This window comes from Sorex araneus, chromosome 2 (genome assembly GCF_027595985.1).
Source record: "Sorex araneus isolate mSorAra2 chromosome 2, mSorAra2.pri, whole genome shotgun sequence".
Lineage (NCBI taxonomy): Eukaryota > Metazoa > Chordata > Mammalia > Eulipotyphla > Soricidae > Sorex > Sorex araneus.
In genome coordinates this window covers 211,578,115-211,592,588 of record NC_073303.1, presented here as the reverse complement: position 1 = coordinate 211,592,588, position 14,474 = coordinate 211,578,115, and the positions used below count along the sequence as shown (strand labels likewise).

Below are 14,474 nucleotides of genomic sequence, written 5' to 3'. Positions count from 1 at the left end.
TTTGCTCAGGGTTTGCCCGCGGTTCAGAGCTTCTGGTGTCTGGCAGTCAGATGGTGTCAGTCTCCAACTGACTTGGACAGTGATTGAAGGTGGTGGCCCTGTGCCGCAAGCTGATGCTCGCTGCGGGGGGAGGGCATGTTTCTGCCAGTTTGGGGTCCAATAGGTGCCCCCACCCCCAGGATGTCTGCCTCCAGCGATTGCAGCCTGAATTGTTTTCTCGGGAAAGGCTGCTTCCTGCGATGGCCGGGCGACAGCTATGCCCGGTCGGTGCTAGATACCCCCAGTTCCTCGACTGACACAGTGGGCGCGGGCAGAAAAAAGGAAACGTTTGGGATCCGTTTGTGTTCTCCATCGCAGGTTGGAGATGACGGCTGCTGCCCCCACTTTGGGGAGCTGCCACTGATCCTGAGCTGGATCTGACGACGACCGTCTGTGAGACTGTGGGGTGGCTGGAGCCTGCAAGGGCAGGTTGGGCCAGTGCTGAGAGTGTGACCCTGAAGCAGTGCAGGGGCAGCTGTGCCCCTGTGGGCGGGGCAGAGGCTGACACCCCCCTGTAGGCGGAGCCGATGCTAACCCCCCTGTGGGCGGGGCAGGGACTGACCCCTGTGGGCAGAGACTGACCTGTGTGTGCAGGTCTGGGACAGGCCTTATGGGGTGCCGGCTATCGGACCGGGGTCAGCTGTATGCAAGGCAAACACCCTACCCGCGGTACTGCCTCTCGGGCCCCTTACTTTTATGTTTTAAAAGACCTAATCATTGTAAATTTTGTAGATTGAAGAAGAAGAGAGGAAAAGAATAGAAGATATGAAAGAAAATGAGCGGGTGAAAGCAACAAAAGAATTGGAAACTTGGAAAGAACGTCAAAAGAGAGCTGAAAAGCCAAAAAGAATTTCAAGAGAAGTGAAACCGTGTCAACAAGAAAAGGAAATTGAAGATGAGAGGAAAAAAATAAAACATAAATGTTTTACTAAAAACTCAGCATCTGGAAATCTTGCCACAGAAGGTACAAAGTTATATATGTAGCTATTTTATTTTTTGTTAAATCTATCCTATTGGGTAAATCATAAATTTTAAAATATTGGGTATATTATAAATATAAAATAATAATACAAAGACTTAATTGTTCTCTTTGAGTTAGTGAAGTTCTCATACTGAGACGAGCACAGATTTGGTAATCTTTGCTTGTGCTTCCTTCGGAAAGTTATGCATGTGTTATTTAATTTGTATTTTTTTTCAAGACCAAAACCTCTTGGAATGGAGTAGTATCAGGAACATTCATTTATTTCTTCAGCAATAAGGAATTAGGAATTTCACCAAAAGACTTTTTTTAATAAATTTATTTATTTTTAATTAGTGAATCACCGTGGGGGTACAGTTACAGATTTATACACTTTTGTGCTCATGCTTCCCTCATACAAAGTTCGGGAACCCATCCCTTCACCAGTGCCCATTCTCCACCACCAGTAAACCCAGCATCCCTCCCACCCTCCCCAATCCCATCTCCCCCACCCCACCCTGCCACTGTGGCAGGGCATTCCCTTCTGTTCTCTCTCTCTAATTAGCTGTTGTGGTTTGCAATAAAGGTGTTGAGTGGCCACTGTGCTCAGTCTCTAGCCCTCATTCAGCCCACAACTCCCCTCCCCCGCATGGCCTTCGACTACATTATAGTTACACCGAAAGACTTTTTATTTTATACAAGTCAGGAAAAATGAGTGCTATATGCAAGAATAGTCAAATAAATCTTCTGACCTTTGATTTTTAAAAAATATGCAAGGAACCAGGGAGATGGCGTAAAGAGCTGGAGTATAAACTTTACATGTGGGAAGCCCAGGTTTGATCCCCAGAACCGCAGAGTCCTCGGGGCTGGAGTGATAGCACAGCAGGGAGGGCATTTGCCTTGTACGCAGCCGACCTGGGTCCGATTCCCAGCATCCCATATGGTCCCCTGAGCACCGCCAGGAGTAATTCCTGAGTGCAGAGCCAGGAGTAACCCCTGTGCATTGCCGGGTGTGACCCAAAAAGCAAAAAAGAAAAAAAAAAGAAGAAAAAGAACTGCATAGTCCTTAGAGCACCAAGCTATATAGTTCCAAGCACTGTTGACACAGAAACAAGAAAAATTAGGCAAACATATTGATTAAAAACTGAGCTTGATGGGGCTGGAGCAATAGCACAGCGGGGAGGGTGTTTGCCTTGCATGAGGCTGACCGGGTTCGGTTCCCAGTATCCCATATGGTCCCCTGAGCACCGCCAGGAGTAATTCCTGAGTGCAGAGCCAGGACTAACCCCTGTGCATCGCCAGGTATGACCCAAAAAGAAAAAAAACTGAGCTTGATTTGTTTACTTATATTTTCTTGGAGGGTCACACCTGGTGATGCTCAGTAGTTACTCTTGACTTTGCTCTCAGGAATTACTCCTGGCCATGCTTGGGGGACCATAGGGAATGCTGGGGATTAAACCTGCATCGGCCACATGTGAGGCAGAGGTCCTACCACCAGTGCCACCATTCTGGCTTCCTTCAGTTGATTTTTTTAAAATATTATACTTTGTTTTGGTCATGTTTCATATACTTGGTAAATGGATTTTTTTTCTCCATTTTTTGTTTTTGGGTCCATACCCAGAAGTGCTCAAGACCTATTCCTGGTTTCCATCCTTGCCTTTCCACACGCAAAGCATGCGCTCAACTCATTGAGTTTCCCTCTGGTCCTAAATGGAATATCTTATAGTAAAATGATTTGCATAAGAATAATTTAGATTATTTTGTGATTACTATAAGCCTAGTGGTTTTATTGGTTATGTCACCCATACCTCAAAGCAGTACTTTGGAATAAGTGATGCTATTTTTATTTGAAAGGAAATAGAATGAAGCAACAGGTAATCCTGTGGGATTTGTTTTTTAATTGAATCACCGTGAGATACAGTTACAAAGCTTTCATGTTTGAGTTTCAGTCATACAACAGTGTCATTTGTGCACATTTTCTACCCCCAATATCCCCAATATTACTGCCCCCCTTCCAACCCTCCCCCTGCCTCCATGGCAGACAATTTTCCCCATACTCTCTCTCTACTTTTGGGCTTTGTCTCACTGTAGCACTGTCCTCCTGTTGTTTGTCGATTTGCTTGAGCAGGCACCAGTAACGTCTCCATTGTGAGACTTGTTACTGTTTCTGGCATATCAGATACACCACAGGTAGCTTGCCAGGCTCTGCTGTGCAGGCAGGATACTCTCAGTAGCTTGCCGACCTCTCCGAGAGGGATGGAGGAATCGAACCCGGGTTGGCCGCGTGCAAGGCAAATGCCCTACCCACTGTGCTATCACTCCAGCCCAATAATACTTTTGGGCAGTATGGTTTGCAATATAGATACTTAGAGGTTATCACATTGGGTCCATTACCTACTTTCAGCACACATCTCCCATCCGGAACTATCCCTCCAACCATCACTGACTTAGTGACCCCTTCTCTATCCCAGCTGCCTTCTCCCCCAGCTCCTGAGGCAGGCTGCCAACCATGGAGAAATATTCCTGGCCCTGTCCCTACTGTCTGTGGGTGTCAGTCTCATGTTATTTTATATTCCACAAATAGTCATTCTGTGTCTGTCCCTCTCTTTCTGACTCATTTCACTTAGCATGATCCTCTCCATGACCATCCACTTACAAGCAAATTTCATGACTTCAACTCTCCTAACAGCTGCATAGTATTCCATTGTGTAGATGTAACAAAGTTTCTTTAACCAGTCGTCTGTTCTCGGGGCACTTGGGTTGTTTCCAGATTCTGGCTATTGTGAATAGTGCTGCAATGAACATACAGGTGCAGATGTCATTTCTACTGTGATTTTTTATTTCCAGAAGTGGTATTGTGGGGTTATATGGAAGCTCAATTTCTAGTTTTTGAAGGAATGCCTATATTGTTTTCCAAAAAGGCTGGACCGGTCAGCATTCCCCCCAACAAACCTATGGGATTTGAACCCAGGTGTTTCTGTATCTGAAACCTGTACTTGTGTAACTAGAAACTCTATGTCTTTACTTCATAAAAATCTTTATCTTTTAAGGCCAGTTCAATAAAATACAACAGAATATGAATATATGTAAATATATTCAAATATAATTTTGTTTCAAATCACTGTATCACTGTCATCCCGTTGCTCATCGATTTGCTTGAGTGGGTACCAGTAACATCTCCATTGTGAGACTTGTTACTGTTTTTGGTATATCGAATACGCCACAGGGAGCTTGCCAGCCTGTGCTGTGTGGGCGAGATACTCTAGATAGTTTGCCGGGCTCTCCGAGACAGACAGAGGAATTGAACCCGGGTCAGCCTCATGCAAGGCAAACACCCTACGATAAATAAATAAGATGTTTCAGAATACTTTTGGAATTCAGATACACTTTATTTTGGGGAGTGACCGGAGCTGGTGATGCTTGTGGATTGCACATGGTGTTTGGGCCCCATGCACCAGCTCTGTGCTCAGTGCTCGAAGGACCAACCACATATGGTGTCAGAGATTCAAACCAGGGATGCGAGGCACGATGCTCTGCCCCACAGACCCAAGAGCAAGACAAGGGACTGGAGAGAGAACAGCAGGCAGGGATCGCCATGCTCATGGCCCGCCCAGCTTTGGTTCCCAGTATCCCAGAGACCTGAGCCCCACCGGGAGTGATTCCCGAGAGATGAGCTTCGAGTCAGCCTAATGTGGCCCCCAAACAAAGCAAAACACACACAGAGACAGAGACAGAGACAGAAGGGGGGAGAGAGAGAGAGAGCGCAAGGGCAGAATGTCCGCTTTCAATACCTCGACTCAACATCTTATGGGAGGTGTTACTATTACATTATGACAAGGCATGGGACTTAGTAAAACCATCATTTGTAATTGAAATGACTTTCTTGTATGTCTTTGGACCACACCCAGTAGGTGCTCAGGGGCTATTTCTGGCTCCGTGACAGGACTGAAGGGACCATGTGATGCTGGGATTAAACCTTGACCTTCCACTTTCGAAGCATAAGCCAAATCCATTCAGTGGACTCTCTCTATGGCTCTGCACTTGACACAGTTGGGTATATCTATCCCTAAAGAATTCTACAAAATGACCACTTCCACCAATATATAAAATTTAGCAGGTCTTGGGATATGACTGAAAAAATAACTAGTCATTTTACTTACCAGCTGTTGGAGAGTTAACATCTAGTTGTATATCAGTAAAAGTCAATACTTAGGAATACATTTAATTAGTCTTGTTGGAGATGTTACTGGTGCCCGCTTGAGCAAATCGATGAACAATGGGACGACAGTGCTACAGTGCTACATTTGATAAGTGAGGTGTGGATGTCATCCCTGAAAATGATAGGAAATTTCTAAGAAATATTTTATTTCTTTTTGTCTCAGGAGCTACACCCAGCAGTTCCCGGGGGCTACTCCTGGCTCAGTGCTTGGGAATTGTTCCCAGCAGTGCTCAGAGGACATGCAGTGCCATGGATTGAACCTAGACCTGGGGTGTGCAGAGCCTGTACTCCAGCCTTCGTAAGACTTATTTGAGCCTTATCCCCGGCCCGCTGAGAAATATTTTTAAAAGCCTGTGTGAGGGCCAAGGAGACAGCCCAATGGGCTGAGGACATGCTCTGCATACAGGAGCCGTGGATTCAATCCCTACCCATACATACATGGCCACTGAACACAATCAGAGAGACCCCCAAGCATGGTGCCAGGTGTAGACCCTGAGCACTGCCAGGTATGGCCCCAAACTAGCAAACAATAATAAATAAAAGGTCTGAGTGAGCGAAAAAATACAACCTTTGAATGAATTGGGAAAGAGAGTGAGCAAGCACTGATACGATGCCAATTAAGATCCCAGTAATAGTTTTTGCAGCAATCGATGTTTTCTAAAATTTATGTGTGACAGTACATTTTCCCATTGAATAGCCAATGAAAAAATCCCAAAGAACAAAGATATATGATATAAATTATAGGCAGAAATTGGTGAATCGACGAACATAAATTTCAAAAGAACAGAATCCAGAGAACTGGTTTAAATCCGCACATAGGGAGTAAATGATTTTTGTTAAAGGTGACAAGATGATTCAGTGGGGGAGGGAAGACTCTGCAACCATTGAATATCTATATAGATCTGTATCTAGAACCCACATCTTTCCACTTTACCTTTTAAAAATTTCTTTGTCCAGCTTTCAGTCATTGGCAAGAGTTGCCCTTTCCTTTTTGAATTGAAAAAAAAAATATATATATATATGGACTGGAGCGATAACACAGCAGGTAGGGTGTTTGCCTTGCACACGGCTGACCCAGGTTCAATTCCTCCGTCCCTCTTGGAGAGCCCGGCAAGCTACCGAGAGTATCCCACCCACACGGCAGAGCCTGGCAAGCTACCCGTGGCGTATTCAAGATGCCAAAAACAGTAACAACAAGTCTCACCATGGAGACATTACTGGTGCCCACTCGAGCAAATCGATGAACAACGGGATGACAATGACAGTGATACATACACACATACACATATATTTATTTATATGCAAATGTTTAGTATTTAAGCTTCTTTGTTATATTTTATCAAATATTTTGTTTATATATCATATTTTCAAAATTATAACAATTTGTGGGGCTAGAGACCTATTACAGGTAGGACACTTTCCTTGCATGTGCCCAACTGGGGTTTGAGTCCTTGGCATCCTCTATGGTCCCAGAAGCACTGCCAGGACTAATTCCCGACTGCAGAGACAGAAGTAAGCCCTGAGTACCACCCGATGTACTCCCCCCCCCACCCAACCAAAACAAAACAAAACAAAATCAAAATTGTAAAAGTCTGTACAAACATAATGCAATTTGAAACAAAGGGCTAATTTTTATTTTATGTTCATATGTCCAGAGTGGTAAGGGTTTTGTTTGGGAACTTCTGGTTTTAGTTTTGGGACACTCAGTGATGCTCAGGGCTTACTCCTGGCTCTGTGCTCAGGTATCACTCCTGGTGATGCTTAGAGGACCGTATGTGTGACGGGGCTCAAACCAGCATCAGCTGCTTGCAAGACTAACCTCTCAACCCCCCGATCTATCCCTCTGGCCCCCTCAAATTGTTTTTGATGCCTTACCTGTGATTGACCTGGGTTTGATCCCAGCACCACATATTGTCCCCTGAGAACTACCAGGAGTGATTCTTTGACCCGCCTGGACAAAGCCTGGAGCACAGGTGGGTGTGGCCTAACCCCTTCCCCCCAAAAAAACATTCCATTTTTTGAAAAAATATTTGCCATTTAAATTTTTTTATTTGGGGGGAATTGGGGGCCACCTGGTGGTTCTCAGAGTTTACTCCTGGCTTGGTGCTCAGAAATCACTCCTGGTGATACTCCAGGGACCCTACAGGATACTGGGGGTTGAACCCAGGTTGGCCATGTGCAAGGCAAGTGCCCTACCCCCGGACTATTGCAGATCCATCTATTTGCCTTTTCGATTGCTGTCATATGTTTGCATTAAATTCCGTGCTGGTTTGGAGCCACACTCAGCAGTGGCTGCAGATGATTCCTGGCTCGTAGCTCCAGGAGGCACTCCCAGGATTCATTGGGAGTGGGACTGGGCAGAGGGGACTGGGCAGAGCTGAAGGCTGAGCGGCACGAGAGGCTTGCTACAGCCCTTTGTGCCATCTCTGCCGCCCTGTTTTAGACTTTGCTCGAAGGTGGCTCAGGGGTAGCCCGGTGGTAGAGCACCTCACTTGCAAACACGATGCTGTGCATTAGATCCCTGGCTCCAGCCCATATGCTGGGGATAATGCCCAGAAAGCAGCACCACCTCTGGGAGCCCAGTGCTGCAGGAAGGGTACAGTCCCTGGCACACTGCAGCCGTGTGTGTGTGTGTGTGTGTGTGTGTGTGTGTGTGTGTGTGTGTGTCACCTCCGTCATCACACTGCAGAGGCAGTAACGACAATCAAGGAAGGGACACGTAAAACATCTCAAAAATTAGAATCATTTTTTTTGTATTTTTTTGCTTTTTCTTGGGTCACCCGGCGATGCACAAGGGTTACTCCTGGCTCTGTACTCAGGAATTACTCCTGGCGGTGCTCAGAGGACCATATGGGATGCTGGGAATCGAACCTGGGTCGGCCGCGTGCAAGGCAAATGCCCTCCCTGCTGTGCTATTGCTCCAGCCCTCATGTGTTTTATTTTTATAAACAGCGTTATAACATGTGTCTGAACTAGACTCAGTTCACCACTGTGTCCACTTCCGGCTTTCGCAGCTCCTCCGATCCCTTTGTTCATAGTCTGTATGCCAGTGCAGGAGAAGAAATTTCTCCACTTGTATTTGCTTACGCACGCGTATGTCTAACTACCTTTATCAAACTGTGGAGCTGTGGAGATGTGGCTCAGTGTCAAGCACACGCCTTGCTCGCATAAGACCTAGTAGCTTTCTGGGTTGGAGCAATAGTTCAGCGGGTAGGGCATTTGCCTTGCATGCGGCCAACCCAGGTTCGATTCCCAACATCCCACATGGTCCTCTGAGCACTACCAGGGGTGATTCCTGAGTGCAGAGCCAGGATTAACCCCTGTGCATTGCCAGGTGTGACCCAAAAAGCAAAAAAAAAAACCAAAAAACCTGGTGGTAGCTTTCAAATTTTTCATTTTTATCTTTTTAAATTTTTTTTTTTGGTTTTGGGGTCATACCCAGCGATGCACAGGGGTTATTCCTGGCTCATGCACTCAGGAATTACTCCTGGTGGTGCTCAGGGGACCATATGGGATGCTGGGATTTGAACCCGGGTCGGCTGCGTGCAAGGCAAATGCCCTACCCGCTATGCTATTGCTCCAGCCCCTCTTTTTTAATTTTTTAAATTTATTTCCATTTTTATAATGTAGGAGTAATGCTATTTATTCAGCCATTGATTAAGCTGATTGAACTGGGCATGAACTCCACATTACTTTTTTAAAATTCATAATGTTAATTTATTATTATTATTATTTTTGGGGGGGAGTCAACTTGGCAATGCACAGAGGTTACTCCTGGCTCTGCACTCAGGAATTACCCCTGGCGGTGCTCAGGGGACCATATGGGATGCTGTGAATCAAACCCTGGTTGGCTACGTGTAAGGCAAATGCCCTACCCGCTGTGCTATCACTCTAGCCCCCTATTATTATTTTTAATCACCATGACATACAGTTACAAAGCTTTCCTGTTTGAGTTTCAGTCATACAGTGATCGATCACCCAACCCTCCACCAGTACACATCTTCCATCACCAATGTCCCCAGTATCCCCCCCACCCCTCCCCTACACTCTCCCCCATACTCTCTTTCGTATTGCTTGCTATGAATAGCATAAGATGTCGTGCAGTTGCAAGAGTGGCTGCATGCTCCTGGAATTCTAAAATTTTAGGTAATTAGGGTCTGGAGAAATCTCTGCAGAGAGCTGCAGATTCAGAGATTCAGGATTCAGAGATTCTTTTGTGTGTCTCTGGATTGTGGCTGTTAAGGAGCTTAAATAGCAGTCCAAGGCCGGCCGTTTGTGGCATGGCCTCCAGGGTCCCAAAGGGGGGCAGGGGGGCAAGAAGGACCCGTCCATCCCCTGTCCCTTGAGGCCTGGAGTTTGCCATCACCGAACCCATGTACCTGCACTTCTCATTGGGTTCTGGAAGTTGGCGGCTGCCAGGGTTTTCAGGGGGCAGGTGGACAGACGACGCCTGTCTCCGTCTGAGGCACCCCCGTGAAGTCGGCCTGGCTTACGGCATCTCTGCAGCGAGCTGCTCTGTTTGGAGACTCTTTTGTGTGTCTCTGGATCAGGGCCCTTGTTTCCATCTTCTCCAGAGAAATAAAACTATTGGCATATGCCCTGCAGGGCGCGCCTGCCGGCCCTTCCTGCGGCTTTTGATCTCTCTCGAGATTGATAGGTCTCCGAAATATGGCCAGTCATTGAGCTTGTATAGCTGAGCCAGAGGTGGTTTGTGGGTGTGTCTCCACATACCTAACCTTTGGCTGTTTAATTTCTTGGTAAACTTGGCCCCAAGTTGTTGGGGTCCGGCCCAAGGCACAGCAGCAATTTGGGGGTATCAGGAAGCCCGAAGGCACCATCAGGCTGCTGATGCACTCGCCCCGCAGGTACAAGTGGTGGCATCATACTCCCACTTTCAGCTCTTTTATTACTCTCCTTCGCCTGTTGTCAGTGGTTGTCTCATTCCTGGAGAACTTCCACACCACCACAGGAAGCACTGACAGGAGAGAGGAAACAGGTGGACACTGTGCTGGTGGCACTGCCCAGGTTCGTTCCTCAATGTGGAGCCACTCAAGGTCCCTTCTTGAGGCTCCGAGTGAACTGGACACTGTGCTTTTGCAGAGAGACTATCATAAAGGTAGCTGGGGCCATCACTTACGTAGCAGGTAACTAACTCCCCCGGTGCATAGGATGGAGTTTCCATGGCGCTCGCAGAAATGATCCCTGGTGTCTGTGAATAGGCTTAAAAAGGAGAAGTTTGGGCACTCCTTATTTCTTAGTCAGTTTGGTTATGGACAAGAACATTAAAGACACAGGACTTACCTGTCATGTTGTTCTGAAGGGAGAAATTCAGAAAATATATTTTCGGGGAAGTTAAAGGAAGACAGCATTCCTGCTCCCCGCGCTGCCGGCAGTATTAAAATCAACTTCACCCCGCGAGTATTCCCCACAGCTCTCCGAGAATCACAGGTAGCGGAAGAGGAGGAGGTAGGTAGTACTTGCCAGTTGTTTTATCACAAGTAAAAACACGTTTTTGGGAGTAGGGGTGGTGGGAGGGATGCTGGGATCATCGGTGGTGGAGAATGGGCACTGGTGGAGGGAGGGGTACTCGATCCTTGTATAACTGAAATACAAGCACGCAAGTTTGTAAGTCTACAACTGTACCTCATGGTGACTCACTAATAAAAAAATTTTAAAAATATTTTGTTGTATAATTTAGTGTAATTTGGATTTCGGACTGTATCCAGAGATGTTTAGCAACTTCTACTGGCTCTATGCTCCTGGGTCACACCTGACAGTGCTCAGGGCACCATGTGGTACCAGGGCTGGAAACTGGGCCTCCCTCATGCCAAACATGTTCAACCTTTAGAGCTGCCTTCCCAGGCTGGATTAGACTTTATTTTTCATTTTAACTATTGGAAATTGAACTGTAGCCGGGGCTGTAGCTCAGTAGTAGAAGACTTTTGCTTGCGTGAGGCCCTGGGTTTGATCCCTGAAACTGCAAAAAAAAAAAAAGTGAGCCTAGAATTGGTTCTGAATTTAAGTGTTCATGTCACTAAAGAGAGTACTCCATATATATTTTGTTATTTTCTAATAAGAAAAATATATTTTTAGTATTCTGGGTTCTAGAACTCTGATGAGAGAACAATGATTTAATACAATGAATATTGATGCTTTTGTTGCTTATTCTAAGAAGTAAATTGTTACACTTACTGTTTTTCTTTATATATGTATGTATATATATACACATGTATATATATATATATAACATGCATGTATCTTTTTTTTGTTTAGTTTTTGTTTGAGCCTAGCAAGCTCCCTGTGACGTATTCCATATGCCAAAAACAGTAACAACAAGTCTCACAATGGAGACGTTACTGGTGCCCGCTCGAGCAAATCAATGAGCAAATGGATGACAGTGACTGTGACAGTTTTGGGTACGCATCAGGGCTTACTCCTGGCTCTGTGCTGGTGGGGTTTGGGGGACAACAAGGGGTGCTGGAGACGCAACCCAGGTTGGCCATGTATAAGGAAAACATCTTATCTTTTTTTTTTCTCTTTGGGTCACACCCGGCGATGCACAGGGGTCACTCCTGGCTCTGCACTCAGGAATTAACCCTGGCAGTGCTCAAGGGACCATGTGGGATGCTGGGAATCGAACCCGGGTCGGCCACGTGCAAGGCAAACGCCCTACCCGCTGTGCTACTGCTCCAGCCCCACATCTTATCTGTTGTACTAGCTCTCCAGCCCCTGTGTCCTTATTAGTCAATAGTATGTTCTATATTTTATTGTTTGCAAAATTATTTTTCTGATTATAAATTACAGTTACTTAAAATCATTTCTGGGGGCTGGAGTGATAGCACAGCGGGTAGGGCGTTTGCCTTGCATGCGGCCGACCCAGGTTCAAATCCCAGCATCCCATATGGTCCCCTGAGCGCCGCCAGGGGTGATTCCTGAGTGCAGAGCCAGGAGTAACCCCTGGTAACCCAGGTGTGACCCAAAAAGCAAAAAAAAAATAAAAAAAAAAATAAATAAAATCATTTCTGGCTTTCAGTATAAAAACATGTTATAAACAAAGAAGCTAAATAGTCTCTGGGAGTAATTCCATGAACTCCCATAAATTTTTGTGAAATCTATGCCAGAAGTATTTATATACTTGAACTTACCCAGCTAGTATAGTCTTTCAAGCATAAAAGCTGGGACCAGAGATGTAGCTCAGCTGTAGAGCTTCCAGCTTGCCTCGTGAGGTGCTGGGTTTGATTCCTGGAATGGACCAAAAGAAAGACAAAGAGTAGAAACGCTGGAAGTTTAAAAATCATTCTTATGGAGTCGCATATGAGTTGGCTGGGGCCTCTGTGGCACTGCAGACTGGACTGGGTGACTCAGACAGCAGACCATTCCTCCCCGTTTCTGCGGCTGAGAAGTCCAGCGTGAGGGCGGGCTGGACCTTCGTGTCTCTTAGGGGCTCTCAGCCACCATGGAAGGCTCGCCCCTCCCAAACACCCGGCTCTGAGACCATCACAGCGGTGCTTAAGGAGCTTAGACTTTGGAGGACACAACATTCATCACCAATAGGGACTGAAGTGATAGCACAGCGGGGAGGGCGTTTGTCTTAAATGCGGCCGACCTGGATTTGATTCCCAGCATCCCATATGGTCCCCTGAGCACCGCTGGAGTGATTCCTGAGTGCAGAGCCAGGAGTCAGCCCTGAGTATCGCCAGGTGTGACCAAAAAAAGCCCCCCCAAAAGAAAATTCATCACAAATAGTACTCGCAGGTCATACAGGGAGACGAGCGCTCTGAAAGCGGCAGGTAATAATAAATAGCACCTTTGTGTAATTCATGAAATTTCATTCGCTTTTCAGTGGCTACACAAACAAGCAGAGGCTAGAAGAGCAATCAATACTGATATTCCTGAATTCTGTGATTTAAAAGAAGAAGAAAAGAACCCCGAATGGTTGAAGAAGAAAGGAAAGTAAGTTGTTTGTGCTCTCGCCGTGAGACGTATCATGAATTTATTTAGACATTAGCGTTCGTCACACTTTCAAGCTGCCTTGTCAGATATGTTCGTGTGTGTATGGTTGTTAGGAAAAGACAATATAATTTCAAAAATTAGGTAGAGCTCTAGAGAACATTAAACATGGCTCTAATTTTTCTTTGTTTTATATCTCACTGTCATAGAACTGAGAAATAGCATATCGTTGGGATTGTGTATTAAAACTACCTTTAAGACCCTCTTACATGTAACAAAAATCCTTTCTAGGGGCTGGAGCAATAGCACAGCGGGGACGGCGTTTGCCTTGCACGCAGCCAACCTGGGTTCGATTCCCAGCATCCCATATGGTCCCCTGAGCACCGCCAGGAGTAATTCCTGAGTGCAAAGCCAGGAGTAGCCACTGTGCATCGCCAAGTGTGACCCAAAAAGCAAAAAAAAAAAAAAAAAAAAAAAAAAAAGTACCAAAAAAATCCTTTCTAATAACGGTTTTATTTGGGGGTTGGGGGGCGGGAATCACTAGAGATAGCTCAGTGGGTTGGAGCACGTGCTTTGCAACCAGGTTTTGTCCCCAGCACCACTTGATCCTCTTCACATACATCTGTTAATGATGACCGAATTACGTTAGGAGTCATTATTATTTATTCATGCATCCCTTTTATTCACATTTGATTCTATGAGTAACTTTTTTGTTTTCTTATTTTGGTTTTGCTTTTGGGCCATACCCAGTGATACTCAGGGATTACTCCTGGCTCTGCACTCAGGGATTACTCCTGGTGGGGCTCTGAGGACCACGGAGGGGACCTGGGATTGAATCCAGATTAGCCACTGTAAGGCAAGCACCTTACCTGCTGTACTATCCCCTAGATCCCAGTGAAAATTTTTATGTACTAGTGAAATCTGGTACATTCGGAATGGTAATTTGAGTTTATATTTTAAGGTAGTTGTAAATATTATTTATCATATCATTACATATATACATATATTTATTATATCATTATATATATATTTTTGGGGACTTTTCTTTGGAGGGGGGTTCACACCTGGCATTGCTCAGGGGTTATTCCTGCCTCTACACTTAGGAATTACTCCTGCTGGTGCTAAGGGCACCATATGGGATGCCCGGAACTGAACCCAGGTCAGTCATATGCAAGGCAAACGCCCTACCCACTGATCTATAGCTCCAGCCCCCTCCATATATACAATTTTGGTGTTTTTTGTTTTATTTTGTTTTTGTATTATTTTGCTTCAGTTGACATAGTCTGGGGTTTTTTTTTATAACTCTAT

General features: G+C 45.6%; 1 protein-coding gene across 2 annotated transcripts in view; it reads left to right on the top strand.

The window, feature by feature from the left end:
• DNAAF4 (dynein axonemal assembly factor 4) overlaps window positions 1-14,474 on the top strand; it is a 52,888-nt gene that overhangs the window by 22,835 nt on the left and 15,579 nt on the right. For both annotated transcript variants that reach the window (XM_055127866.1, XM_004601661.2), the window contains exons 4-6: window positions 772-1,003; window positions 10,537-10,682; window positions 13,060-13,169. In XM_055127866.1, the coding sequence (XP_054983841.1) occupies window positions 772-1,003; window positions 10,537-10,682; window positions 13,060-13,169 (488 nt within the window). The remainder of the gene's footprint in view (window positions 1-771; window positions 1,004-10,536; window positions 10,683-13,059; window positions 13,170-14,474) is intronic.